At 40.8% G+C, this 26,969-nt stretch overlaps 1 protein-coding gene across 34 annotated transcripts in view; it reads right to left on the bottom strand.

Annotated features, from left to right (window-relative positions):
- Positions 1 to 1,518: 1,518 nt before the first annotated feature.
- Positions 1,519 to 26,969, bottom strand: part of ABLIM1 (actin binding LIM protein 1) — a 215,613-nt gene continuing 190,162 nt past the window's right edge. For 10 of the 34 annotated variants that reach the window (XM_033149611.1, XM_033149600.1, XM_033149597.1 and 7 more), the window contains 11 exons: positions 26,848 to 26,952; positions 24,423 to 24,470; positions 19,465 to 19,611; positions 15,254 to 15,348; positions 15,063 to 15,159; positions 13,045 to 13,109; positions 11,447 to 11,507; positions 10,908 to 10,915; positions 9,358 to 9,432; positions 6,298 to 6,378; positions 1,519 to 6,181 (listed from right to left, as the gene is read on the bottom strand). In XM_033149611.1, coding sequence (XP_033005502.1) covers positions 6,068 to 6,181; positions 6,298 to 6,378; positions 9,358 to 9,432; positions 10,908 to 10,915; positions 11,447 to 11,507; positions 13,045 to 13,109; positions 15,063 to 15,159; positions 15,254 to 15,348; positions 19,465 to 19,611; positions 24,423 to 24,470; positions 26,848 to 26,952 — 896 coding nt within the window. In that variant the 3' untranslated portion in view covers positions 1,519 to 6,067. The remainder of the gene's footprint in view (positions 6,182 to 6,297; positions 6,379 to 9,357; positions 9,433 to 10,907; positions 10,916 to 11,446; positions 11,508 to 13,044; positions 13,110 to 15,062; positions 15,160 to 15,253; positions 15,349 to 19,464; positions 19,612 to 24,422; positions 24,471 to 26,847; positions 26,953 to 26,969) is intronic. The other 24 variants (XM_033149605.1, XM_033149607.1, XM_033149609.1 and 21 more) reach the window with 11 other exon arrangements.

Here is a 26,969-nt window from a genome sequence, read left to right as displayed (position 1 = left end):
CAAATTCACTTGACACACTTAATACTTACAAGCCACAGCAGTGTGAGCTCTGGGAAGGCAATCTTGTGGAGTAGGCATAGGCAAGCAGTATAATGCTGCTGTGTGATTAAATTTGGTTCTCAGAAGTATATATAGTAGCTTGAATAATAATAATAAAAATGGATCACTATTCTTCATCAATAACAGTATTTTTACTGGATAATGGTATTGATTTTAAATGCAACACACCAGCTGGGGAAGGAGTGTTAAAAACAAGAGTAGAAGGAAATGGAAAGGATTTCAAAAAGAAATGAGGATCTGGAGGGGTAGAAAACAGGCCAACCCACCCCAAGTCATACACGCAAGGAGGCAGACAGCTTTAAAGCATTTGTCTCCTTTTTGCCCTTCAACATGAAGAATGTTACATATAGCATTGCTTGAGTGCTGAACTGTGTTCTCATTTATCTTTCACAGATGCCCATGAGGCAGGTGGTTCTAGCACCATGGATGCTTCTAGTGAGCAACTTGCTTCATCAAAGCCTAAAGGTGAACTGGGGCCTTATGAGTTCCCTCCATCCATTCTGTCCCTCCCAGGCTCTACTCGCTGCCTGAAGAGTGTGAATTCTTAAAGGACGAATCTCTGGAATGATAACTGGAGCCTCTCCCTCCTACAGCCTCTTGCCATTGGGCAGACACAGAGGAAAGAGAGGTATGTGGAAGGTTCTCAAAGGGTTTTGGCTCCGTTTCAGTATCTCAAACTTGGTGGATGGTGGACAAGCCCTGCATGTGGCAAGCTGATTCTCCTCTGACTCTGAGGTCAAAGTCGAGGCCTTGACAGAATAGGACTGGGAAGGCCCAGGTTCAAATCCCTAGTAGATGATGTCACTGACTAGATGACCTTTGGCTGGTTACTATACCAAAGCCTAACCGGCCTCACAGTGTTGTTGTGAGACCAAAGTCTCCAGAGCTGTGGGGTATGGACAAAAAGTAGCAAGTATGTCCCTCTCATCAACTGATAACACAAAAGAGGGCCACTAAGTCTCAGCTGCCTCTACAATTGGCAAATAACAGGGCTGTAAAAAGTTGTTTCTCTTGCCACTGTAATGAGCTACCACAGAAGCAGAACAAGAATAATATTTTCCATGTATCCCATATCAGGGGAAGCCAATTTCCTCGCATTGATTTATGGACACCATTTGACTGCCAAACTGGGGGCCCAAGTGAGATCTGGATGGTGGGCTTTCAGCTTTGGGACTCGGCCCCACATGTTCCAAAGCAATTTAACTCCTCTTTTCCTAAATGTGCCCTCTGAGTGACTTTCCCTGATGCTTGCAGCCATGAAGGGCCTCTCTTTACCAAGGACTGTCCCACTCCCAAAATGCCCTCTTTTCCTGTAAACATTTGATAAAAAGCAACCCTTTGTCCCAAAGTACAACATCTGCCATCAGTGCAAAATCTGTTTTATATCAAGGTTTTGAAAGGGTAAACATGACCCAACTAAATACATGAAACAAAAATATCCAAAGAGCACAATAAGAATAAAGTTCAAAACTTTATTTGTTTACTTGGTTTGAATACAACAGTGATGTAGATTATAGTGGGGTGGTTGGGTGAGATGAACAGCAATGACGGCCAATGTTTTGTTTTGCAGAAGAAGCAGATTTAACTGTATAGATAGGTATTGGTGATTTTTTTTTCTTAAACAGAGGCTCCAAATCAGAGCTGTCCTACAACAAAGGAGGAAGTACAAACAAACATAAGGGAAATAATCTGAAAAAGGCTACTTGGTTGCATTCTGGAAATTGGCTGCCCAGGAAAGGGAAGAAACATGTAATTAAAAACCTTGCAGTTAAAACTTATCAAAGTGGTGCAAAATATATCTCATTAAAGTGATCTTCCTACAGAACATTCATAAGGCTCCCTCACTACAAGGGTTGTCAGCAACTTTTACTATTTTGCACCAAATGATGTCATTAGCAATATAAAGTGTTGTTATGGAACTACACAACAGTTGATAAAGGTTCTTTTCTGACCTCGCTGGCTGAGAAATAGCCTAACATTGTGACTCTTTCCATCAGATTCATGGGATTTACATCAGACCTCGATTGTGCCAGTTGCTTCAATGACAGATTAGTTTGGAAAACAGGCAATGCAAAGTAGTATCTGTTACCCTTGAAGATCCAGGCCTGGGAGCAAAGAGCAGCATGAATTTGCTACCGATTTTTACTGTTGCACTCCACCAGCTTGCTGGAGTTAATTACCAAACCTCCTGTTAATGTTCATGGGTTTGGAAGAAAGTCCCTAGAAAATAATGATCCGACTTATGCAGTGTTATTATTCTGACACATGGGTGAACATCTTCAAGATGTAATAATGAACATGATTTCACGTGCCTGCCCCCATTAGAAAGCATTTTGCACAAAGAAGAAATTCACAAAACTACCTGAAACCCACATTATTTTCTTATGTCATGATTTGGGGTTAAACTATGCTTATTCTGCCACCTTTTCAAAGGCAGGAATTCAAGAAGGGCCTCTGTAGATTTGCCACTTTTTTGGGCAGCTATAATTCAGGCAGAAATTCAATAGGCATTGCTTTCCCCCCTGTTGGGAAAGCAACACCTGAAAAAAATTATTTGTTTGTTTACTTATTGCTACAGAGTCCCTTATTAGGAAGAGACTGTCATATTTGGAAAATAATGTCAACTAAAATGTTGCATTCTTTATACTAGATGGAATTTGGGATCAGGAAGTAGAAATGTATGAGAGAAGGGCGGGGGTAGAGAAAAATGTTCTTAGTTAAGCACCAAAAGGAAGCTCTCGCTGTGTTAGGACAGGGTATTCTTCAGTGAGGCTGGAGCCTACAGAATATTGGTTCCCCACATGTTTAGAGGGCACATGTGAGATGTTTTCCAAGTAGAAACCATGCAACAAGTGGTTCACCTACACTTTTAGCTTCTCTTAATTGCTGAGCTGAGGGACGTCTGCTCAGCGTATGATACAACTGGGAACTGATGCCATGCTTGGCAGTATAGAAAATGTGTAGAGTGTTGAAATCAGCTGGTGGGACTGGAAGTTGGTTCGTTTCACTGCATTCTGGATATACTATCTGTGCCCCTTTCTGTGGGACAGAGAGAAATGTATCTCCAGAGGTCACAGGATGGAAAGCGGTAGCATGAAGGGAAGTGCAAAGCCAATCACTGAGATGTTGGATGTTGTGGCAGTGACAATAGCATGCCTAGGAATAAGGCATAGAACAGCCAGCCCATATATTCCTTTATAGATTAGCTTCCAAACCATTGTCTGATCTTGGTACAAATATACATTTTTTTCCTCCACTGAACAGTGTGGCCTATTGCAAGCCATTAATCCAGAATGTTCTTTTGATTGTAAATGGCAGTGAGTTTGATCTAATGAGTCAACACAATATAATGATGGAAAGTGTTACCATAATGCAAATGTGGATTGAAAGTCTATTTGAGCATCCTAATGCAGCTACAAAATCATGTGGGATATGTGACAGATTTTAGTGGGTGAGATGTTTAGGTTTCCACGTAACATGGCTAACCTCCCCTGCAAAGCTGGGGTCCTTATTATTCTGCTGCCGGCACTCTCCTCCTGCTAACTGATAAAGGATCTGACATACGACTTTACCAGGTAGCCACTTCATAAGCTGGTCATCAGTGTGGTGGTGAAAATTTTACCGCTCACTCTGCTTATTTTCACTACTTGACCAGACTTTCACAAATGACATGTGCTTGCATTTTACCACATGTTCTTCTACAAATCAATATATGATGCGTGAAAGATCCTCTTTACGAGGTTATGGGCTTGGATGACCAACCTATCAAGTGCTTCTATGATAACACCTTTTGGCAAACGGTTCTTTCTGCTGAACTCTTAAATGTAAGAGCAGAAAGTCCTGAATGTCCTGCCCTCAAAGGCATCCTTCAGGGGCTGCCATCCTATACATGCTTGAACAGGAGGAAGTCTCATTGAAGACAGTGGGGTTTACTTCTGAGTAAACATGTATAGGATTTTCCTGTAAGTGACATGCTAGTGTCTAATTTCTATTGAAAACAACAGTGAAAATGGCAACAATCATCACTCAAAGTAAAAGATAAACGTATCAAGTGCATCCTACTGTTGGCAAGAAACAGCTCTGGAGTCTGTGAAAATATGTTATTAACTGTTCTGAAATGAACAGAATATGCACAGCCCTCTAAGCAGTTCTGCTAGATGGGGGCCACGTCACACAATGCTCAGGACTGCATGCAGTTGAGGGAGCATCACTGAATTCAGAAACTGCCTTAGGTGTTCCTTCTTCTAGGCACTGAGGATAAATAAAGGATATAGCCTAGGCTGCAGCTTTGAAATATTACAAAAAAAGAAAAAGAAAACCCAAGCGCTCTAACTATGGGTGAGCCTGTAGTTGCATGAATAAAACCAAATCAAACACTGGCCTGGTTCTTATGTCATGCTAAGCCAAATGCATTGGCTCTAGGAGTGCTTCACTTCTCCATGGTCCTGCTCCCATGCGGCACTGTGCTAAGCAAAGGCATGGCTCACTGGGTCGTCTGAACCCAGGCTTGTGGTTTAGCTCACTCCAGACTTAACCAGAAGGTGTAACCAAGATTTGCTCTATGATTCATGGTTTACTCAGGAGAGTAAACCACGAGCCTGGGTTCAGATGACCCAAGGCAAGGTTTAGCTTAGCACAGCAGTACAAGGACCAGGGAGGAACAAAGTCACTGCAGTCTCCTCTCTGGGAACATGTACAGTTGCACTGATTTGGCTTAGCATGATATACAAACCAGGCCATTAATTAACTTGATATTGTGCTGTGTCATCTAAGCATCCAAGAAAGTGGCTGATCTGTCATTTTTAGCAGCAAAATTTCCAGGAGGTGTCTTGTTTCATAGCATCTCCTCTATAAAGTGGATTAAATATCATTTTCTTGTCACAGACATTCTGGAGTTCAACTGTACAGCACGTCAGTGGATGTATGCTGGTACAGGCGACAGTAGTCTTGATTCAGTCATTCCCTTTGTAATGGGATGGAACTTGCTTTGGTGTAGTCAGGTCCCATCCCACACTATTGATGTTTGCAGGGATGATGTGATTATTTCCCATCTGCTAGACATCGTAACAGGTGGCGACAGCATGGGAAGCAACGACATAATTGCAAGAGCCCACATACTAGTCCTTTAGAAACATTACCAAAGCAGCATGTGGCTAGACCATGCCCCATAGATTGCCACATGGCACAAGTAGCACCTGAATTAAGCCTACAACTGTATTTCACTTGGGAAATACTTTTCTCAACACAGAACGAGAAAACCAACTCTTTCATTTTTGGCTTGCTGCTCTGGTTAACACTTAGCAAACTCGCTTAAAGCTGGACAAAATGGAGGAGAGAAGACTTGACAACAAAATAAGATAATTTGCTTTTGAGATTCCTAGCAGATGTGTGCAAGTGCAAGCTGGGAGTTTCCTTGCAAAGAATTTGGCTGGTATGCAGCAAAACACTGGCTCAGTGGCCTGCTTTGCTGATGGGCACAGCAACAATAATAGGCCATTTGAAGGCACGGCCAATTAATTGTAATGGCTGTGCCCAAAGGATAAATATATTACACAGGATTCCTTCGTTAGCTACAGAATATAGTCATTCATTCCTTGGAGAGACCATGACAACGTAATTGTGGGTTGGCATCCTATTGGCACTTCCTGGCTCTATCGGCATTGCCCCTTGACCTTTAAATAAAAGTGAAAGGAAACGAGGGAGGGCAGAGCAGCTCCACATTATGTATTGATGCCATGTAAAAACTTTATAATGCATAAAGACCACTGCTGAGATTTAGAACGTCAACGTGTTTGGGTCACAACTGCCTGGCAAGTTTGAAAGGCCCTTGCACAACTGCAAGGAATATATAGGTGCCTTTCTCAGATTTTGTCTTTAACCCCCATTTCCTTCCCCCCCCCTCTGTCTGTCTATCTCTCGTGGTTGCTCTCCAAAAAGCGTTTGAACTTAAGTATGATACATTATCCTATATGTGGTATTTTCTCCCCTCCAAATGAGAGAATGGGATTCAGAAGAGTTTGGCTTTCTTCTTCATGTCGTTGCGTCTCCAGAGAGGTAATTTATCAAATTCCTGTATCGTCATGCCAAATATTTCTTGGAAAACCTCAGGTGCTAAGTGACGCTGAAGGAAGACAAGGAAAAGGGCAGCTATCAGTCCAGATGTTTGAACAAGAGACTTGTATCCTTTTTAAAACCATTAGCCCAAACATCTGTTTGGGGAGTCCGATATTCTCTTACCTCCAGCCTGGTTCTATCCACTTCTCGTAGAATTTTACTTCGCCCTCTGTTGGACACCATGAGCAGTTCATAGGGGAATATCTGTTAATGGTATACAAGAAGCATTTATGTAGATTTAGAGCACCCCCCAAAAAACACCATTAAGCTCACAAGCAGAATGCAGTCACTTTCGGCAGACAGCTTCAGGTTCGCTAAAAGGCTGCCTTAAGTACTTGAATGTAATGTGCACTGTTTCTTTGAATCCTTTGTTCCTTAAAAAATAAATAAATCATACTTGGCAGGATGTCTACACCAGTTCATTTTTGCACAACATCATACTAAAAATATATGTGAAGAGCTGGTGGATTCTGCATATAATCCCATTTCATTTTATGGATTATCCTTGATGGGGGCATTGCCCATTTTGGTTTGTTCACATGAAAAATAACTACTTCATTAATGAAGGTACAATCGTCTGAGCAAGTATCTCAATCATGTGTCTTTTCTTCCACCCTTGTCCTGTCCAGTTGAAGCTGATTTTTCACATATCCACCACAGCTAGCTACCTAACTTGTTCTGCTGATTCAGTGGTTTTCTGTGTTATGGAGTTTACTAAGGAATTTAATAGGTGTTTCTTGATTAGAAGATAGTAATGGTGGACAGGTTTCTCTTATACTGCTATTCTAGACATAGAATCATAGAACTGTGGTGTTGGAAGAGACCATGAGGGTCATCTATTTGGACCCCCTGCAATGCAGGAATCCTTTGCCAATCATGGAGCTCAAACCCATGATTAAGAGTCTTGTGCTCTACCAACTTACCTATCCCAGCTCCATGCAGTAGAGGTTGGTCTATTCTGCTAAATGGATCACTGTCACACCAACCTCCGTCTGCCCCCAGTCAGCCCCAACCTGCCTGCCTTCTTACTTACAACTAATACACTGGCTGTCACCTTCCTCCTCCTTAGTTTGAGTTTTGTACGTGTTTGGACAAACAGGTATAGGGACAAAACTAGAATTGGCTCTGCTTGTCATTGGCTCTAGCTCTATCTACCATTGACTTTCTTTCGACCCTACTAACCCCCAATGGACACCAGTCACCACAGCATAAGAAAATGATTGTTTTGTCCACACTTCTGCTTGTTCCAACACTTTCACCTAGGAAAACCTACTCTTTACTGCTGAATTGGAGCAAACGTCAATCAGGTTTTCCACAATGCGGAATATGGTGTACCAATATCAAGATATCTAACCAAGAGTTCTTTATCTGAGCTACTGGCTGAATATGCCAATGATCAGGGCCCAATTTTCCTCTCCTTGAAGGTAGTAAGAGACTTTTGTCAATTTTTAAGAACTTTCAGTAAAATGGTGGGACCTAATTGAGACCACTAGTTGTTTTATCAGGTGCAACACCTAATGAAGATTTCAGAAGTACAATAAAGAAGATAAAGTCATCAAACATATACCACTTAGTTTATTGTAATTAATTATTTAAATGATGTGTACTTTATATACAGCTTGGAAGAGAATTGGTAGTAGAATATGACAATTATACAATTCACTTTACCATATAACTTTAATTACATTTTTAATGCTATACAATGCAACATAAAACTAACATACATTATTGTAACAAAATTAGCCAAAATTTCACAAAACTTTGCTGAGAACTTTGAAGTCATTAATCGCATTCTTATATTTTACAAAACCACAACGTAAGTAGTGCTCTTAAGTGCTTTTAAAAATATTTTAAGTTTGAGTCCAAAATTGGACAGAATTCTCAGGCTGGTTGCTTTCATGGTTGGCATCAAGCTAACGCATCTCGTCAGTACAAGGATTTATGCTAAACTTCCCTTCTCCCATAAACTTCCCATATATGGCCTCCCCAAATCTGATTTGGAGAGTTGAGGAACCCCCTAGAAGAGATTTAGGGAGCACGAGGCAAGGAGAGGCGGAAAGTTATGTTGCACAAGTGTACATTCTTGTGCTGGTGGGACAAGTTCATTGGATATAGCCCCATAGTTTTAAAGAAACTATTGTGACAGTAGTGAGGAATTTTTGACCTGTGGGCCTAATCAGGTTCAGCAGGGGGTCCCACTGCAAGGCTGCTTTCCACCTGCCCTAACCTGATATCACACATGACATCAGTGGTGCGCAGTGCTTTTCTTCAGCAGGAGTGTGCCAGAATGCAGATCTCCCCACCCACCTCCTGCCTTTACATACTTCTATGAAACCCAAAATGAACATTTCAAGTAAAAATGGAAGCTGTCCAACACGTGTGAGTCTACACTTTTTCTTAAGATCCATGACTCCACCTAGCTCCTAGTCTCTCCTAGCTGTGACTGGTCAAGCTATGGAGTGGGGCCAATTCATAGTTCCTTTTCTTCAATCAACCCCTTGTGTAGCGGCAGCAGGCTTTAAGCTTTGCTGCCAGGTCTCTACCTTTGCACACATGTGCAACTGTGCGGAGGCCTGAATATAAGAGAACGAGGGAAGTGGAGGTGCATTTATTTGACCTGCACCAGAACAAGGGGCAACCCCCAAACTAGCTAGGGAGACAGTTTGCCGTAGTTTTTTTTAGCACCTCTGCAGGCAGTGAACATGGCTTCTATAAATCCGGCATCTGTTTAGGGCTGCCTTGAGTCACCCGGTGACTTACTGTAACAACTTCATGGTGAGTTCCAGCACCTATTTTTCTTGGGGGGGAAAAAGCACTGGAGGTGGGGTAGGTAAAGATATGGCTCCCTGCTGAAAGGGGTGTTAGCAGGCACCACTGCTCAGTTACAGACTGTGCCCTTTGGGTTCTTATTACTGTGGTTGTCAGAAGCTTGGTGCTGAAAGCTTACCAGTTTCAAGTTTTACTGAACACTGCTGTCTTATTCCCCAGGAAATATTAGCTGCTCTTGCCCTGTATACATCAATGACACATGTCCTACAGTCCAAAGCAAGATAGGGCTGGCACATAAGGAGCAACATTTTGGGGGGTTGGGGGACAGACTACAGGGCTACAAGCACAAACTACCACCATTTCATAGGCAAACCATCACTGTCTTGAAGGAAAGTGAATAATGTCTGCACTTGCCTTTGGTTCCAACATGTTAGGCATAGACACTCCTCGGTCCATTCGCATTCCAGGGACATGACCATCTGGGAGGGACTGTATCAGATATAGGTAAACATCAGACACACAGGTTACATGCACACACACATAGAAAGGGTAAAGGCATTCAAGGTGAATATGGACATGAATTTATACTATGATCCCATGTTAGATCTTTACATCAGCCAATGGAATACTATTATTACGTACTCCTTAAGCAAGTTAACAATCTGGTTTCTATGGTGTCCAACAAAAGCATTCCCAGTAGTAAGGAATAAGTAGCAAGTTAAGGGAATCTTTCTGGTTCTAAGGACCAAAGAATTGACCTACTGGATCAGACCAAAGATCCAGCATTCTGTTTCCAAGAGTGGCTAGCTAGATGCCTCTGGGAAGCTTATAAACAGGGCTTGCAGGCAACAGCATTTGCCCCCAGTATCTGGTATTAATAAATCAGTTTGTAGGGGAGGAAGAGGAATGATGGGCAATACTGACTCAAAGAACTGACTTGTCATCTTCTATGTTACTTTTCCAGCTATACTTTACTCTGAAGTTTTTGCCCTGTTGTAAAAAAAAACCTGCCCAGTAAAATGGCAAGTTCCTACCCAGGGGTCCCCAAACTAAGGCCCGTGGGCCGGATACAGCCCAAGGGACTGTTATCCAGCCCGCGGTGACTGCCGCCGCCTTCTCTTACCGGCGCGGCTGCCCACTTCTGGGTCGGCGGAGCACCGGAAATGGCCTGTGTGCATGCGCAAGCGTCATTTCCAGCGCACATCTGGGTCTGTGGAGGCCCGTGAGCACGCACACAAGCTATTTCCAGTGCTCCGCTGACCCGGAAGTGTGCCGGAAATAGCGTGTGCACACACATATGGGCACGCGCTCCCCTGCCCTCCAGCCCGCTGCGTGATTGGCGCTGGAGGAACCGCCCTGAGGCCTGGTAAGTTTGCCGACCCCTGTTCTGACCTATCCCAAGCTGAAAAAGACTTTCCACATTAATAGAATTTTACGTAGAATTTAGAGTTAGGGCTGGCGTTTAGAAGAAACAACAACCCTTTTTATTGGTCAATCAATGGATCTTCATGTCAGTGTTATACGAGGCTATTTGCTGGCTATTTCTTCCATGCCCACAACCACATACAAAGGAGGAAAGATCAGGGAATCATATCTGGAAAATAGGTAGATGGTATGGCTTCAGAAAGAGGAGAGTTATTGTCTGGACCTCCCTTGTTTGGAACCAGAAAGATCAGGAGAAACCCAATGGAGAAACGACTGCCACATGTGGCTTTCAGGTCAGTCTTCCAAAAGCTTACCAAGCAAGTCACAAAACTGGCTTATGCAAGGTATTGTGTTAGTTGTGCCTTTTTCCACAGTGATAAAAGTTTAAATCATTGGTTAGAAATGAAACATGCAGATAAACATGTGCTAAGAAACTCTTCCCTGCAGCGGAAATTCAGACTTGAGTCACATAGTGGATGACTTGTCGATGGAGTTGGTTAGATACTTGGTTACTTGATGGAAGAAAATCTGTACTGTACCTGAAAATCTGAAAAGTGATGGGGATGGGGTGGGGAGAGAAACAGCATCAGGATTAGGATGCCAAACAATATGTGTTTCATTTAATCCCCGAGCTCATAACTTGCAGGAATCAACTACGGTAAATGTTTCCCAAACCTGGGTCTCCAGCTTTTTTGGACTACAACTCCCATCATCCCTAGTTAGTAGGACCAGTGGTCAGGGATGATGAGAACTGTAGTTGAAAAAATAGCTGGAGACCCAAGTTTGGGAAATACTGAACTAAATGATCAGAATCAAGCAGACAAAAATACAGATCCACATGCATAAAATAAAATACGGTTTTAATGTATACATTCCTTCTTTATTTTAACTTGTTCTCGGTGCTGAAGAACCAGATTCATTTGCAAAAACAAAAATGTGTACATTGCAGGGATAAGTAAGGTATTCACCAGTCTGCTATGAGAATAGACTAACCACAAAAGCAGGCTGCAAAAACCCAAGCATATAGGTTACAGATATAGCAGCACACAAAAGAAAACCATATTTCTCATCATGTTACCTCGAGCAGCGCTGCTCACATCCCCATAACTGTTGTACTGACCAAAGTCTGTAGAGACCGGCTAGAAGAAGAAACAAATGGACACGTCAACCACATTGTTGATCTAGAGGTGTCAAAAATATGCAGTATATGCACATAAAAACAGACCACAGAAGAAGAGGAAATAGGGTAGTGGGGAAGAGATGACTGTACTGAAGCGGGGAGAAGTAGCAAAGATCCCAAAGAGGTAAAAAGCCACAGTAATGGCCCAGAATGAGTATACAGCCTTAGGCAGTAGGTTTTGCTCCCGCTAAAGGGTATGGAGTAGTCAGCAATTGATCATTGTACTTTTGCTGCCAGGGGAGCAATTCTGGATTCATTAGGTCTTTACCTCAAATGCCAAAGTATCTCGGGCCAGGCCTGATTTTGTTTTCCCCTCAAAGCATGTACAACCCATTCTTCAGCCAGAAAAGCTTCCACAGCAGCTTACAAATCAATAAAAATAACAGAGTGTTTGCACTCAGGCTTACAACACAGCACAAAAGATAAAGTGATAGGACGGAAGAGGAAAACAAACACAGGCATCAAATTATTGATACCCAACTGGTGGCATTAGGTTTTTCTGAACTATATTTTAAAAGTTTGGGGATGGAATTAACTAAAAAAGTTGAAGCAAATATCATCTGATGTATTGCTTAAGATACACGAAGAAAATACAGTGGAACCTTGGTTTCCGAGCGTCTTGGAAGCCAAACATTTCGGTTTTCAAATGCCGAAAACCTGAAGTAATTGTTTCCGTTTTCGAACATGCCTCGGAAATTGAACGGCTTCCACAGCATGTTTTTCAATTTTCACCAATGAAATTGACATTCTCCCTTTGCGCCTCGGTTGTCAAACGTTTCGGAAGTCAAACGGTCTTCCGGAATGGATTACATTCAACAACCGAGGTTCCACAGTACAGTCATACCCCAGGTTGCACACACCCCGGGTTGTGGACGTTTGAGTTAAGAACACCCACAACCCGGAAGCGTTTCCGGAGTGCACACGAACCCTGGATGTGCAGAACACTTCTGCACACTTCGTACATGTGCAGAAGCGCTCAAATCGCTCTACTTCCGGGTTTTCGGGGTGGTGGTGGTTTCGGCGTTCGTGTTAAGCACGCCCGTGTTACGTAGCGCGATCTGGAACGGATTGCGTGCGTAACACGGGGTACCACTGTGCATCAGTTTCTAATATTGCACCACTGCATAAGAATTTCCCTTGTGTTCCTTTCGTGCTACATTGTTATTTTAAGGATTTTCAGAAATGGAGAGATAAGGTAGTGTTAACTAAAGCCCAGTTATATCTGATGCCTTCAGCTATTTTAGGATGGTTCAGAAATATGACATACAGTACTCTGAATGGATCTATCCTTGTTTGAATGCATTGAGAGAGCAATACTTGGGAAGCTATGTGAATCTATAATCACTTGCATTTCCTGAACTCTATTGTTATTATAGAACAGATAAAGGGTTTTAGGGCCACCTTCTTTCAATTAATACCATTTGGAGACTCCATGAAATTCATAACACAATAACGACATATATGACCCTGTCTTATAAGAAATGTTGACTGCTTACCCTATGAAGTCCATTTCTTCCATAGCCAGGAAGGGACGAGGTTTTGGAAGCAGCCGCATGTGGAGCTAAACAGAAAAGGGAGAAGAAAATATAAAAAACGTAACAATTTATGTTAGGACAGAAACAATAACACACATATTCAAAAAGTTGAAGTCAGAACATTTTAGAAATCAGTTAAAAGAACCCACAAGATTGAAATTATAAGTTTGAAGCAAACTTGGCCTTATTATATTGAATTTAGTTTTAACAAAATCCCTCTTCAAATGCTATGAAGAGGGGAAAATAAACAGGAGGGTGTGGGTTCAGCATTCTAAAACGTGCAGGGGTGCTGCATGGGCTATAAAATGTTCCCTGATGCTCATCTTCTAGAAGTTGGAAGGTGACTGAAATGGTGACCGAGGGGTGATGGAACTAGCCCACTCACCCCCACCTGCTTACATTTCTGTCTCAAGGAAAGCTATTTTAAGGGGTCACAAAGCCCCCTGTCCTCTGTTTCTGCTTAAAATGCACTTCTTTTTTAGCCCAGTTAGTAGGTAAGCACAAAAGGCTTAGTGGTTTAGACTACAGCGCCACCCGCATTGGGGTGAGTTCCTGTTGCTCTGTCCCAGCTCCTGCCAACCTAGCAGTTCGAAAGCATGCCAGTGCAAGTAGATAAATAGGTACTGCTGTGGTGGTAAGGTAAACGGCATTTCTGTGCGCTGCTCTGGTTTGTCAGAAGCGGCTTAGTCATGCTGACCACATGACCCAGAAAGCTGTCTGTGGACAAATGCCGGCTCCCTCAGTCTGAAACCGAGATAAGCGCCACAACCCCACAGTCACCTTTGACTGGACTTAACTGTCCAGGGGTCCTTTACCTTTTAGCTTTACTAGGTAAGCAGTTGTGCTTTTGTCACAAGTACTTCCATCTTAGAGTTTTGAAAAGTGCATGAAGATGTACAATCCAATTATATAGAATCATACACATCCTCCTATAAACAAACAGTTAAGCAGTAATTATAAAATGCAGTCTTTTCTCTGGAATGTATCATAGTTTGCCCATATGACCTGTCTGGTGAGCCAGCGATTCCGTTTTCTATGATCCAGCGCTTTGGAATGTGCTGCCCTGCTCCCTGAGGCAATGCTGATTTCCTCTCCCAATGTGGGAAAGGCTAAAAGGCTATGAGAAGCGTAAATATCAACAAGGTGTATGCCACTTTTTAAACATGATTTCCTGACCTAGCCTGTTGGCTTTTGAGGAATACTAATATTGCTGTGACCTCAACAGTAATCTACATTTTATATGTTATTCATTTAGGCAAGTGAGCAATCATAATCTCATAAAAGATGCTTGTTGTAAAATGTGCAACTCAGTATTTGTTTTCTAAATTAAATGCTGTTGTTTTTTAAATCTTGATGCAAATGAGGTGGGTTTTTTTTTTAAAAAAAAGAATAACTTGAATTAGTCATCAAACTTCAGGCTCTATACAAGCCTATTTTTTTAAAACTCGTTTAAGTTACTGCCAACCACATCCTTTTTTTCCTAATTTGAGAATTAGTTGAAGATTAATTGGAGTAAGCAACATACCACCAATATTTTTTTGTTTCTTTACAGACCAAAGCAAAGGAAGCTTTCCCAAGAAAACGGCACCAACAATTTTCGTACTGTTCATAAAAATTCTGATCTCATGGATCAACAGGCTTTCAAACAACATCATTATATTTCCTCTGTAATCTGGGAATATATTTACTCCCCAGCCATTTCATCATTTGATTTATTTAAGATGTGCCAAGGATCTGGAATCGGGAAACCACAATTCTTGCACAAGGCATTCTGAGAATGTATCGTGAAAAACAGCCAGCGATAAAACGGCAGACAGTGAACACAGGAGTGATAAAAACAGCTTCACATGTGCACACTGATCAACATTTTTTCGCAGAACCAGCAATAGAATAGATGAAAAAACTGGTTTTATTTTAAGCAGCCTAATCCATCATTTCCCATAGACCACCCATGTATGCTTTTCAGCTTTATCGCTCACATGAATTAACTGGAGAGTCATAACGACTGCTGGGAAGCGAAGACCTTTCCTTCTCCATTTCTTCTTTTAATATCAATTGTCCCAGACCTGAGTTGAGCTGTAAAAATGGGAATTAAAAATTGTACATAAGCTAGTGAAAACATCCAGTTCAATTGGCACAGATGAGTGATTCACATCAATATCATAACCACCTTCATCAGTTGTTCCTCCTGTAGCTGCCGACGTCTCTGAAGCTCCTCAAAATCTTCATCTCTGCCAGTGGATCTGCGGCGCATGTCAGAACCTACTTCCACAAAACCACAGCACAAAGAGAGCTTCTTGCACAACTGTACACAAGGATTGACAACCATTACCCATGTCTCCTTAGGTCTGCCAAATAAAATTTGCTTGCTGAATAACAAAACTAAACTCCACTAAACACATAGCCAGCCGTTCTATCAATTTTGTTTCAGAAATAGCCATGATATACTTATCTCCAGTTTAACTCTTGTCACCTTCTGTGTAGAACCCAAATTTTTGTTACCTCCTAAGTGTGACATATACTGTAAATACTGTGGTTTCACACATTTTACTAGAGGGCCATATTGAGGAAAACTGGGTGCCAACAGCCAAACTCCTGAAAATAGCTATTTGGTTAAGCCCAATCGATACAACCATTGCTTGTATCTTTCTCCTCCGTGTTCCTAATTGAGGCCATGGTAGAGCTAATTTGTCCCAGGGCTTCAATTTTCTAAATAGTAATTTTGCACGTTTTAGCTAATTTTTTCAAGTAGTAAGTGAATCTCGTACACATTGTGGGCTGGATCCTGAGGCACCAGTAGAAAAAATTCTGGCAAAATTCTGTCCCAAAAACTTTTGTACAATAGCTAGAGGAAGACTTTGCACAAGTTGGACTTGCATAAGCATGCATCTTGAAGTTTGTGCAAGAACTTGTGTTACAGAAGTGTACCATTGGATTTCATCTCTCACAAGCATCTTATGCTATGTTCAAAATAGTCCTTATGCTTATATAAGGGGACTTCCACTTTCTAAAGGGCACCTCTACGTCCAACTCCATTAAGTAAATTAAAACTTTGTCAGTTGTAACTACAGGGAATAATATCATAAAGAAGTGTGGGACAACTTGGGAATCAGGTGGGCCCTTTTAATAAAAGCTTTAGGATGAAAGGTTTGAGCAACTCCATTTCCAGTTACCAATGGGAAGCTGAGATTTGGCCCATGTTTTTAGTGATACAGTATATGTTGTTGTTATTACATTTATAGCCCACCTTTCCTCCACTGAGCTCAAAATGGGGTACATGGTTCTTCCCCTCTGCATTTTATTCCCACAACAACTCTATGAGGTAGGCATAGCTAAAGCTTTAGAATTTCTCTTTCTCTGTCTCTCTTGCACTCTCCACAGGTTCACCAAGGAGAGGTATATAATATACTATTGCAAGAAACCAACAAAAGCCCTGAATCAATGGTTAATGACTTTTTTAAAGTTTTGAAAAGATGTAAGAAATAATCAATAATAGTGGTTGGATAAACATTTGTTCTTGAATCTAGAAACCCTGGACATTATTGCAGGCTGTAATCATATACACATTCACTTGGGTTTCAGTCTCACTGAACTCAGTAGGACTTATTTCTGAGTAGAATGGCTAAGACTGTGCTATGAAGTTTTTCTTCTTTTGTGAAACATACATAATATTGACCCAGCTTACAAGGCTGTTGTGTAAAGCACTCTTCCAATTAGAAAAAACTACATTTAAGATGAATAACATTTCAGGTTCTACAGTAAGTAAAACCTAAAATAAAGTATTAACCCAAGCATAAGAATTCAGTTATTTTGCAAAGACTGCAAATGATTATGGATTTTTAAAATAGGGAAACACTGGAAATGTGAATAGGAAGGGTAAGATATACAAGCAAAATGGACATGGGGACAATGGTGCATAAAGCATATGTGGTGAACCATTGGCTCTCCAGGTGTTGCTCCCAACATCCTTGGCCAGTGGCTATGCTTGCTGGGGCTGATGGCAGTTGTAGTTTAGTAACATCCGGAGAAGCATTGCAGTGGGAAAATGGTACACAGGAGTAAGATTAGGCACCCTCTTCTCTCCTGCCACTACTGCTTGCTGAAAACAGCCAGCTCCTGAAGTCACTTTTCCTTGGTCAAAGCAGACACACACACACACACACACACACACACACACACACACACACACACGAAATCTCTGCTGCCCCTGGGTCCTTCTGCATTTCAAACCTTTAGCAGACGTTGCTAACATTTTCCAAAATGTAAGATAACTGTTTCCAGTTTCTTATAAAGCTGACCACATTCCATGTTAGAAGAATAAATTATTTTCTTTGGAGATCCCCAAATGCCTGCTGTAGGTCGAATTCACCTGTGCCTTCTGGATTTGGTGAACTCAGTATGAGATGATTTTAGCTATGGCCATTTCATATGGTGAGTATGCTGGCTTCATACACCCTATTATAGTCAGAGCTAATGTTTACGATGACCCTTGGCGAACAAGCCCTCATCCTCATCTGTGTCACAATATATGTGGAATTTATTACCCAGTCATTTAATATTAATTTTAATAATATACTTAGGGTGCAGTCATACAATAATTTTGAAAGGAAAATCACCACTGTGAGATTCCCCCCCCCTCCATAAAGCTGGCATTGCAAAAATCTCTTTATGCTGATATGATCACACAATGCTGACAAAAAACGGTAACATTGATGTGATGTTGTAAAATCACCTCACACTGAGTTCCCCAGCTAACATGAGAATCAGGCTTTTGTATGCAACCAACCGTTAACAGGTAACCAACAGTTATTGTATTTAAATAATCATGTGGACAGATAATATGACATGATACATACTGGGTTTTAACAAAAAAAGTGTTTAAAAATGAAAAAAGCATGGAAAATAAAATTAATATCTTAAGGCACAAATATGATGCTAACAGTAGGCCACTTTTAACTTCATTCATTTGGAAATCTGCTTGTGCTATGTATTGAAATCAAGAACTTTAAGGACATTTTGCAGCCTGAGATGATGGACTCATGTTCCCACACTCAGTTCCATGAACAGAAGTCCTTAGGACTGGCAGCTGACTCTTGTTGCAACGCTGGCAACAGGATAACAACATCTTCCATTGCAGCTAATGGCAGGAGGCTGCCTTAGGAGGTGCAGGACAGGCTATATGGCCCCACAGCTGTGTCCTCAAACACCTTGCCTCACTCATGCACTGCGCCACCTGGCACCTGCTCATTATCTGGTCAAACAAACACTGCAATTCAGCAGCAGTGTGGTGCCAATGCCTGGGCACCAGCTCAGGACGATGGGTATGTCTGATCACACAGGATGTCTCCCAGCACCTGCTGCCAAATGTGGTTGCCTCAGGTTTTCTAATAATATGACTCACCCTGTCTGTATCTTTGGTTTCCTATCCTTATTAGATACAGTGAAAAGGTGTTGAAGTAAGAAAATCCTTAAACAAGTCAGGCTTCATTGCAGCAGTCAATTTAACACATTGATTTGAATGAGATTATGAAGACAATGTTATTTGTAATCTCTTAACTCTGCCCCTGTAGACCAGTTCCTTGGACACATTCCTCAGCAGGCACCTTTTGTTTTAACCTTTAAACGCCTGCTGAAAACTTTTCCATGCTGCCAAGCTTATGCAGGCAATTAAGAAAACATATTGGTGATGGTCTCTGATTTTAAGTTTTTACAAAGTTTTATTGTATATAGATACTGTGGTCGAAACTGCATTTGATTTTTATGATATAGCAGCATATAAATATATTCATAAATAAATAATAATATTTTTGACTGGAAACTAAGGAGAAATATCCAAATCCTCATTCTCCTTCTCAAAAAGTGTCCCACAAAAACTTCCTGTTTAAACTCTGAATTCAAAAAGTGCATTGTGATTTCGGAGGCCAAAAGCTCTTAAAAGGGGGAAATCAGAGGAACAGCATGTACACATGGGAAAAATCTCCCTTCATAAAGCTCCTGTGATAAACCCTAAATGTCTTTATGAACTCTAGATACTTTAAAGCAAAAGTTCTGTATTAGGCATGCATGGGAGGGGTCCAAGTGAGAAGGAAATGCAGGAAAAACTGGGAGTGTGCACTTCAATGGAATGTAGACTCCAGGAATTAGAAATCCCAGAGTCTGAGGTTATACATTCCAAACTACAGGGTTTTCCAGTGAAACCCCTCTCCCCATCTTTTCACATTATTTATTTAGTGTAGCACCTATAAGACTCTTAAGGATCAGGTGCAAATGAGTTCAATGTCCCTGTATAACACACTAATTAATATTAGTCTAAATTTATTTATAGGTTAGTAGAAAGTTGGGGGGTGGGGTTTACACTTTTTGTCACTTGTTGTTCCATACCTACAGCCGCAAGTGCGGGTGGACCTGGCCAGTATTCTGTCTCAATCTTTGGAATCTCGTTGGGTGCTGGAGCGTGGGCTGCTGGGAACTTGGAGGACTTGATGATATCATCGGAAGACTTGTTCTGGGCTGCCAGGGCAGCTGCATCTAGATGGCAATCAGGGGAACTTAAGCTATCAGATTAAGTTGCTGCATCAATGCTATATGGTTCTTTTCTACTTCATGCTCTCTTACAATTGAAATAGTTAACACTATAAGCACTATTATTTCATCTCCTCATTCAGCAAGTGAGGGCCCCTCCAGACATCCTTTTTATTGTGCATTCTTGATAATTTGGGTTCATGGTGGTGTTGGGACAGTTTTATACAATCACTCTTTCAATACAGTTTGTGACTGAAAAAGTTTCGGGGCAGTCAAACTGCCCTGTATCCAATTGGTGCATGTTTTGTAGCTTCTTCTTGAAGTCCTGTAATTTCTTATAGCACAAATGTTCTGGGAGTGGCAGTGGTGATTGTCCTGCTTTTGTTCGGCAATAGCATAGAAAATGCCCCTCCAGAAAGCAATAATGCAGTAACACTCGGGAAGCATCACAGAATGTAAATAAAGCTGAAAGACGGGTGGATGGTTCAGGATAAAACTGCCACTAACGCACTATTACTGTGTCAATGACAAGTGTAAGACACCGTGTGCCCCCATCCACCCACAGTGGAACACACACACACAAATAAAACACCAGTCTGGAGAGGCCCTGATATAATACTATTAACATTTTTGTGGCCAAATTTTAAGTTCTAATTTCTGCAAGAAAATCCCAAGTTTCATGAGAAAAGTGCATTTGAAGGATGCATACAATCACAGCATTAAATCAGAAGTTACAGTGGAGTTCTGTAATGGAGTGAGCCTGGCTTACTCCCACCTTTACAATGTCAATAACAGACAAGCAAGTCATTCAAAAGCTTGAATTCAGCTATCTTGCCTATTCCAAATGCTTCAGGGAGGGATATGGGATGTACACTTATTCATTTAAAACAGGGAACCTGTGGCCCTTCAGTTGTTGTTGAACTCCAACTACCATAAACCACAGCCAGCATGGTCAGGGAGTGTAAGGTGCTGGATTTCAACAACACCTGGAAGGCCAAGATGTCTGATTCAAATGCTATTTAGTTGCCTCAGGTTGCTTTTTTTTAAGCAGTTGCAAAATTGTTCCCAGGTCAATGGAGGTGGGTTTGGGACATCACAAGTGTCTGCTAATTAGCTCTATGCACAGCCAACTTCTGCAAAAAATCACAGAACCAGTTTTCCTGAGCTTGATCTGGGAGAGAAAATTGTTTTGTTTGAATAGAACACAAGTATATTTCCAGAGTGGCACTATCATTTCAATAATCCTAGGTTTGTGCACAGCTTTAGAATGGATTTACAAAGCAAGTTCATTGGAACTACAGAAGCATTATATGACAGTCTCTCTTTTTTAAAGCAACTGCTGTTAATAAAAATAAGAGTTCAATGTGCCTCTTGGTTTCCATGTAAGGCAAGAAGCCAGGGATATTTTAGTAGTGTTCTACTGGATGTAATCTCATGACATTTTACAAAATTTCTCCAATGGGAATGAAATTTGCTGTGTATTAATAACTGTGAACTTTCTACTGTATAATTACAATTAACACATTCATTAAATAATTACTTTTTCACCAGTCCAAATCAGTAGTTGGGTAACTGCTACATGATAATTAGCTTCATTTTATTTTGGTTAAAGCTGTTATTAAGCATCCTTGATGTTTACTTCAGAACATTGTCATCACCATGTGAAATTGATCCCAAAGCAAGGTATAGTAATAGTGTAATATTTATCCTGGCAATTCACTTAGGGTGAAATTATACTATCATTATGTATGAGGGAACATCACCATGAGATGCATGCAACTGTTCTTAAGATCCAGGTATATTTGAAAAGAAGGCGGATTTAATGCCAGTAAATAATAGGGGGGGGAAATCACCTCAGGGCAGAGTTTTACATATACAAAATGACAGTGTAGTTTCACCCTTTGCTGTTTTCAATAACCAAATGTTGGGCTGATTCCACTGTGTTTAGCAACTAAAAAAAGATAGAAAAGAATGTGAACTAGAAAAACTATTTCCCAAGATATATTTTGTGTCTTTACTATTTTAAGGTTTGTTTCTGAAAGCCTCCAAAGGATATTTTCAGATGTCACATACTTAGCTAAAACAGAGACCTGCATCAGAAAAAGTTAGAAAATTATACAGGGCCATGCTTGCATAAGAAGAGAAGGGGTAAATCCAGACATTGATTGTCCATCTGCATATTATATAAATATACTTCAATGTTTTAATGCTCCGTTCAAATGATTTTGGCCATTTTACCTGTGATCACTTAGAGGAGAGGTGGGAAGCCACCAGCCAATGGACCTAATCAGGCCCTGAACGGTTCTCAATTTGACCCTTAAGACCCTTTCCCCTAAACCATGGTCATCTCAGCCTTAGACTGCAATTCCATGATATTTTAAGACTTTGTTAACATTTCTTAAAGTATATTTTTAAATGAAAGCCCTGTGACTATCTAGTCATGCATGATGGAGGGGAAAGTCTTTATCAGATGCTACTACAAAGTTAAAACCTTAACTAGATTCATTCTCCAGAAGAAGAGAAAGTAGAGTGAAAGAATACTAAGTTTGCAAGTTATAATAAAATGTAGAATTTTTAGGGAAGAGCAAACAAGAAACAAAAGATGTTTGTTTGCAGAAGCCCCCCTCACTATTTTGAAATATAATAAAAATTGTTCATAAGGGATGTAACTAACTGGAAATATTTTATTCATGGGCTTAAGTGAAACAAATGAAAGCTGCACAAGAGTTTCATCCTGTGCAGACTGGCAGCTCTCTTTCATCTCAAAGGGGGCTTTTGAACAAGAAAAGTTCCTGAAAAACTGCGAAGTCTTAATGCAGATTGAAGAACCTTTTTTAGACTGAGGGCACATTCCCTTCTAGGCAGCCTTCCAACGGTGGGGGGCTGACAGGCAAAAGTGGGCAGAGCAATGAATGTAGAGTTAACCTTTTTACAGTAGGTCAGTTTCTAAACATACTTAATATACCCCTTTCCATCCTCCACCCAGGCAAGCAGGGGACACATTCCAGCCAGCCAAGATCAGCCCTAGAATGGTGTGGCTGGGGAGCAGGGCTGGGTGACTGAGGAGGGTGTGCAGCTTGAGGAGAGTCCTGAGGGCCAGAAGAGAAGTCTCATTTGACGCCCAGATCAGAGGTTTCTCATCCCTGCTTTTAATGGATAAGGAGCATCTACCTTGGCTCATTGCTCAGGGAATTACAAAAACATGCCTTCAAACAGTACTTACGTATTAGAATTGATGAGGTCAGTGGCAAAAACATTCACATGTTAATGGGAGGTGAGTAGACACAATAAAAATCATAGAGAAATAAAAATGATGTCAAGAAAAAAATTAAATGGCATGATTAAAAATTAAATAATAATAATACAAATGCCACCCCATAATAACCAACAGCCCTCAAGCAATCTAAAACCTCTCCATCCCTCAGTCACCCCTGATCTTCCTACTATTTCTGTTTCCACGGGTCTTTATCTAAAAGCTATAATTATAATTACAGTTTCTTTCTAGATACTGTGAAAAATGTATTTTCGTAGCCAGCTCTCCAAAGACTACTGAAATTCCCTCAGAAAATACTGCAATGTGACCTTTGCTGTTAAAAAGAAATTGTGAATTGCTAATTGTGAATGCTCCATTGTCAGTGCAAAACCGCTGAGGAATAACCCTGCTATGAAGACACACTATTCATTTTTTTACTCAGATAGTTCAACATTGGGCACATGTTGAAAGACACTCTGTAGTTACTACAGACATTCTAATGCTTTGCCCCTGCACTCATTAAGCAGATTCTTGTCATTTCTACCTCATTTTAAGCTCAGTCGAGCACAGCAATCACAATAGAGACCAAGCTTGCTCTCAGGCCAGCATCAATAAAATGAACGAGGGTCGTGAGAGAGATGAGCGTGCTTGTTGGATTATGCTCTTTCAGTATTCATTGGGACCATGCCTTGGTAAAGTGACTTTCCCCATCATTTCTCATATTAATAAAGTGGGTATTCCACTGAACAGGAAAACTGATTTAAACTGGACTGGATGGCCCTTGTGGCCTCTTCCAACTCTGATTCTATGATACTATGTTCCTGTCAAGAGTTTCTTAGCTAGTTATGACAGTTTCCAAGAGATTTCAATATTTCCAGATATATTAGTGCAATATCTTTAAGCAAATTTGCATGTGGAATGCTGGCCTGCTAGCTGTAAAATAACCCTACATGACTGCAGCTTATATGACTGAAACAATGGCCAATAAGATTACTGTATATGTACTATTCCTGTTTGCAAGCAGGCTACTACATAACAAAGTAGCCGTGGTGGATTATCATACTCTGTAAAATGACATTCAAAGCAGTGAGGCATACAGTGTAAAGTAATCCTTCATCTTACACAGGGGTTTGGTTCCAAGCATTCTGCATATGTGTAAAAATTGCATATAGTCAAACCTTGGCGCTACCCTGCAACTAGTGTATCTGCAGCACTCCCAGAGCACTGAGTAGGCCTGGGAGACCAAGAGTTTAAAAGCACATTTTGTGCCAGGTCTCCTTGTGTTACCCAGTGCGTTGCTTGGGAGTTGACTTGCACAATTTCAATCAGCCTGCTGCCAAACGCATGTAAGATGAGAGATTATTGTATCTTTCCATCTTTCAAACACCCTCTGTTTACATCAGAAAAAAATTAAACATAAAGGGTAATAATGCAGGCAATAATCAGCTAATGTTACAAAAAGTTAACATGAAGACAAAGCTCTGGGTAAGTCAACAGTTCAGTCATGCAGCTATTTAATATATTAAGATTGTCCCACTTTGAAAACAGAAGGAATAAGGTTTACCATGCTGTTTGTAGATAGGAGGTTTTCTATAAATATTGATGCCTTGATCTGTAAAAATAAAAAGCAGAAACATGAGACTATTTGGACATCTTCAATTAATTCTGGGAAAGAGGGAAGAAATCAAACACTAAATTGACAGGTATTCCAAACCGAGGACTTGGCACAAGTATCCAGGAAACTAATTTCAGTATCACATAAAAGAGAGAAGTATCTGATGAAAACAAAACACAAAAACAGATGGGAAAATATCACAGACAGATGACATGAAATCTTTGACATATAGAGTTGGCAACATGGTGATGTACCTAAAGTCATGGGCCATTCAGTTTAATGTCTTAGTAGATTGTTAGTGGGATAAACATTTCACAGGAGGTACAACCAAAAGAGATATGCCAGGGGTGGAGACAGGAGCATTCTGGCGGGAAACAGCCCCCAAATGACTACTGGGAAATTGTGCAACAGCAGCTCAATTTCTCCTCCAACCACAGACATCACAAATAGCAATGATGTACATTTACAGTCAAGGCTTCAGAACATGTTTCATTCAGTGCAATCCTATGTATGCCTACTCATAAGTAAGTCTCATTGAGAACAGTGGGACTTGCTTTCAGGTAGGTGTGTGAAGGATTGCAGTGTAAATCTGCCATTTTGAAATGCAACCATACTCTCCAAGATTCTGTTGAGCCTCTGCAATGTTTCTTACCACACTTATTGGTTTGGTGGTACAACCAACTCACACCACCAACCACATATGCTCATATTCAAAAGCTTTTTATGGAATAGAGCCTGGACTTAATACAGTATTTCTCTAGCAATGACTTAAATAGTACAGAATGTTTTCATTTGTTTTTTAAAAAATACATGCTTGGATATACTCTCATGGAAAAGTTCATGTTCCTCTTAAATATAAAATGCACAGACACTGAAAATCAAAATGACAACACAAACAAAATGGAGAGAGGATTCTTAGAAAGCTTGAGGTAGAGTCAAAAATAAATAACCCAAAAGCCATGTTCTTTGGGGTTTTTTTTTTAAAGACTCATCTAGGGTAACTCAATAGACAAAGAAAACTGCATGCTATATTGTAGCCTGATCCTATGCATGTTTACTCAGTAGTGCCACAGTGTTCGGTGGGATTGCAGCACCGTAGTGGCAAGATATGTTTAATGCAGGCTATCTCTCTTAGATGTGTAGCAGCTAATTAATGGCTAGAATATATCAGTAATGGTCCAACTCTAAACCATAAAAAGGGTTATGCTGTTGGTTCAGCTCCACATTTCCCACCCTCCACTATACCTTCTCTGTATGTTAAGCAGTTACAGTATACGTGTAATCTCTTAAGAGTGTCTTGGAGATCCATGACCATGAAGGCAGATGTTATATCAGCAGCAGTAGCTCCTAATTCTGTGGCCAAAATTTTCAGCCAGACAGGCACGTCTCTATTACTTCCAGAGAAACAACTCTAATTGACATGGAAGAGAGTGAGGCCCTAATTCTTTATCTCCTCAAAATACATTGGAACAAGAGATCTTTGATTCAAACTAACCCCAACTCAATGTTTTGCTTAATACTGAAAAATGACATATCCATTCCTCGCTGAGACTGCTCAAGAAACATTAAGCCACAGCCATTGCTAGAAAATGGCTACCAGGTTATCTGCAGCATTCGCAGGCAGCAGACAGTACTATAAAAGCAGAGTGTAATATACACAATGCTGAACTTTTAGCAGTATCACTGGCTCCTTCTCAGGCAGTAAAAAGTGTACAGAAGCAAAGTAAATAATGTGAAGCTTTAATGTTAAATTAATTATTTGCATCATTGAGAACTACTTCACACAGGAATCTACAGATTTAAGTCCCCAAATGAAGCCTACCAGAGGGCGCCACAGTAAACAACTAGATGCAATGAATCTGTTTAAGCAATATTATTCTTAACACAAAGCACAGTTATTGTGCCACAAAAAATGAAAAGTGTTTGACAGTGCAATTCCAAGTATGCTTGCTCAGGTCCCATTGAGTTCAAATTAGACAAGCTTCCTAGTACTTTTGTTTAGGATTGTAACCTGAATCCTGCCTCTTAAAGTCATGAAAAACAGGAACTAACAGGTAAGATGTGTTTGGTGCTACCAAGAAGTAGCTTGGGCGATGTACACGATGCTCTTACCAAACTACATTGTATCCTCCCTATTCCAAAATGTCTAACTAAGAGAAAGATTTGATTTTAACGCTTAAATCTTTCTGCAGCCAGATTTTTCTAATTCCTCTCAAAATAAAACCAACAAGCCCTGCATTTCAAAGCAGTTCATGGTATACTCCAAAAAACAAACGAACTAAACAGCATGAGATAATGGAGACAAGACAAGGGTTACAAAGGCTACTGGTCTACACTATGACAGGACACCAAGACATACATTGCCAGCTCCTACCTGGAACATGGAAATGTTTAGGGGCCTGAGCGTAAGTTGGTGTTAGAGGGCGGCTGTCTGGCCGGTAAGGGGCAGGGGAGTTCCGACCGCTGGACGGCTCATTGCCTCCAATGAGGAGAATG

Source organism: Lacerta agilis, chromosome 5, assembly GCF_009819535.1.
Source record: "Lacerta agilis isolate rLacAgi1 chromosome 5, rLacAgi1.pri, whole genome shotgun sequence".
In the NCBI taxonomy this organism is placed as follows: Eukaryota; Metazoa; Chordata; class Lepidosauria; order Squamata; family Lacertidae; genus Lacerta; species Lacerta agilis.
The sequence above is the reverse complement of the archived record's forward strand: the minus strand, read 5'-3'. Positions and strand labels throughout refer to the sequence as shown.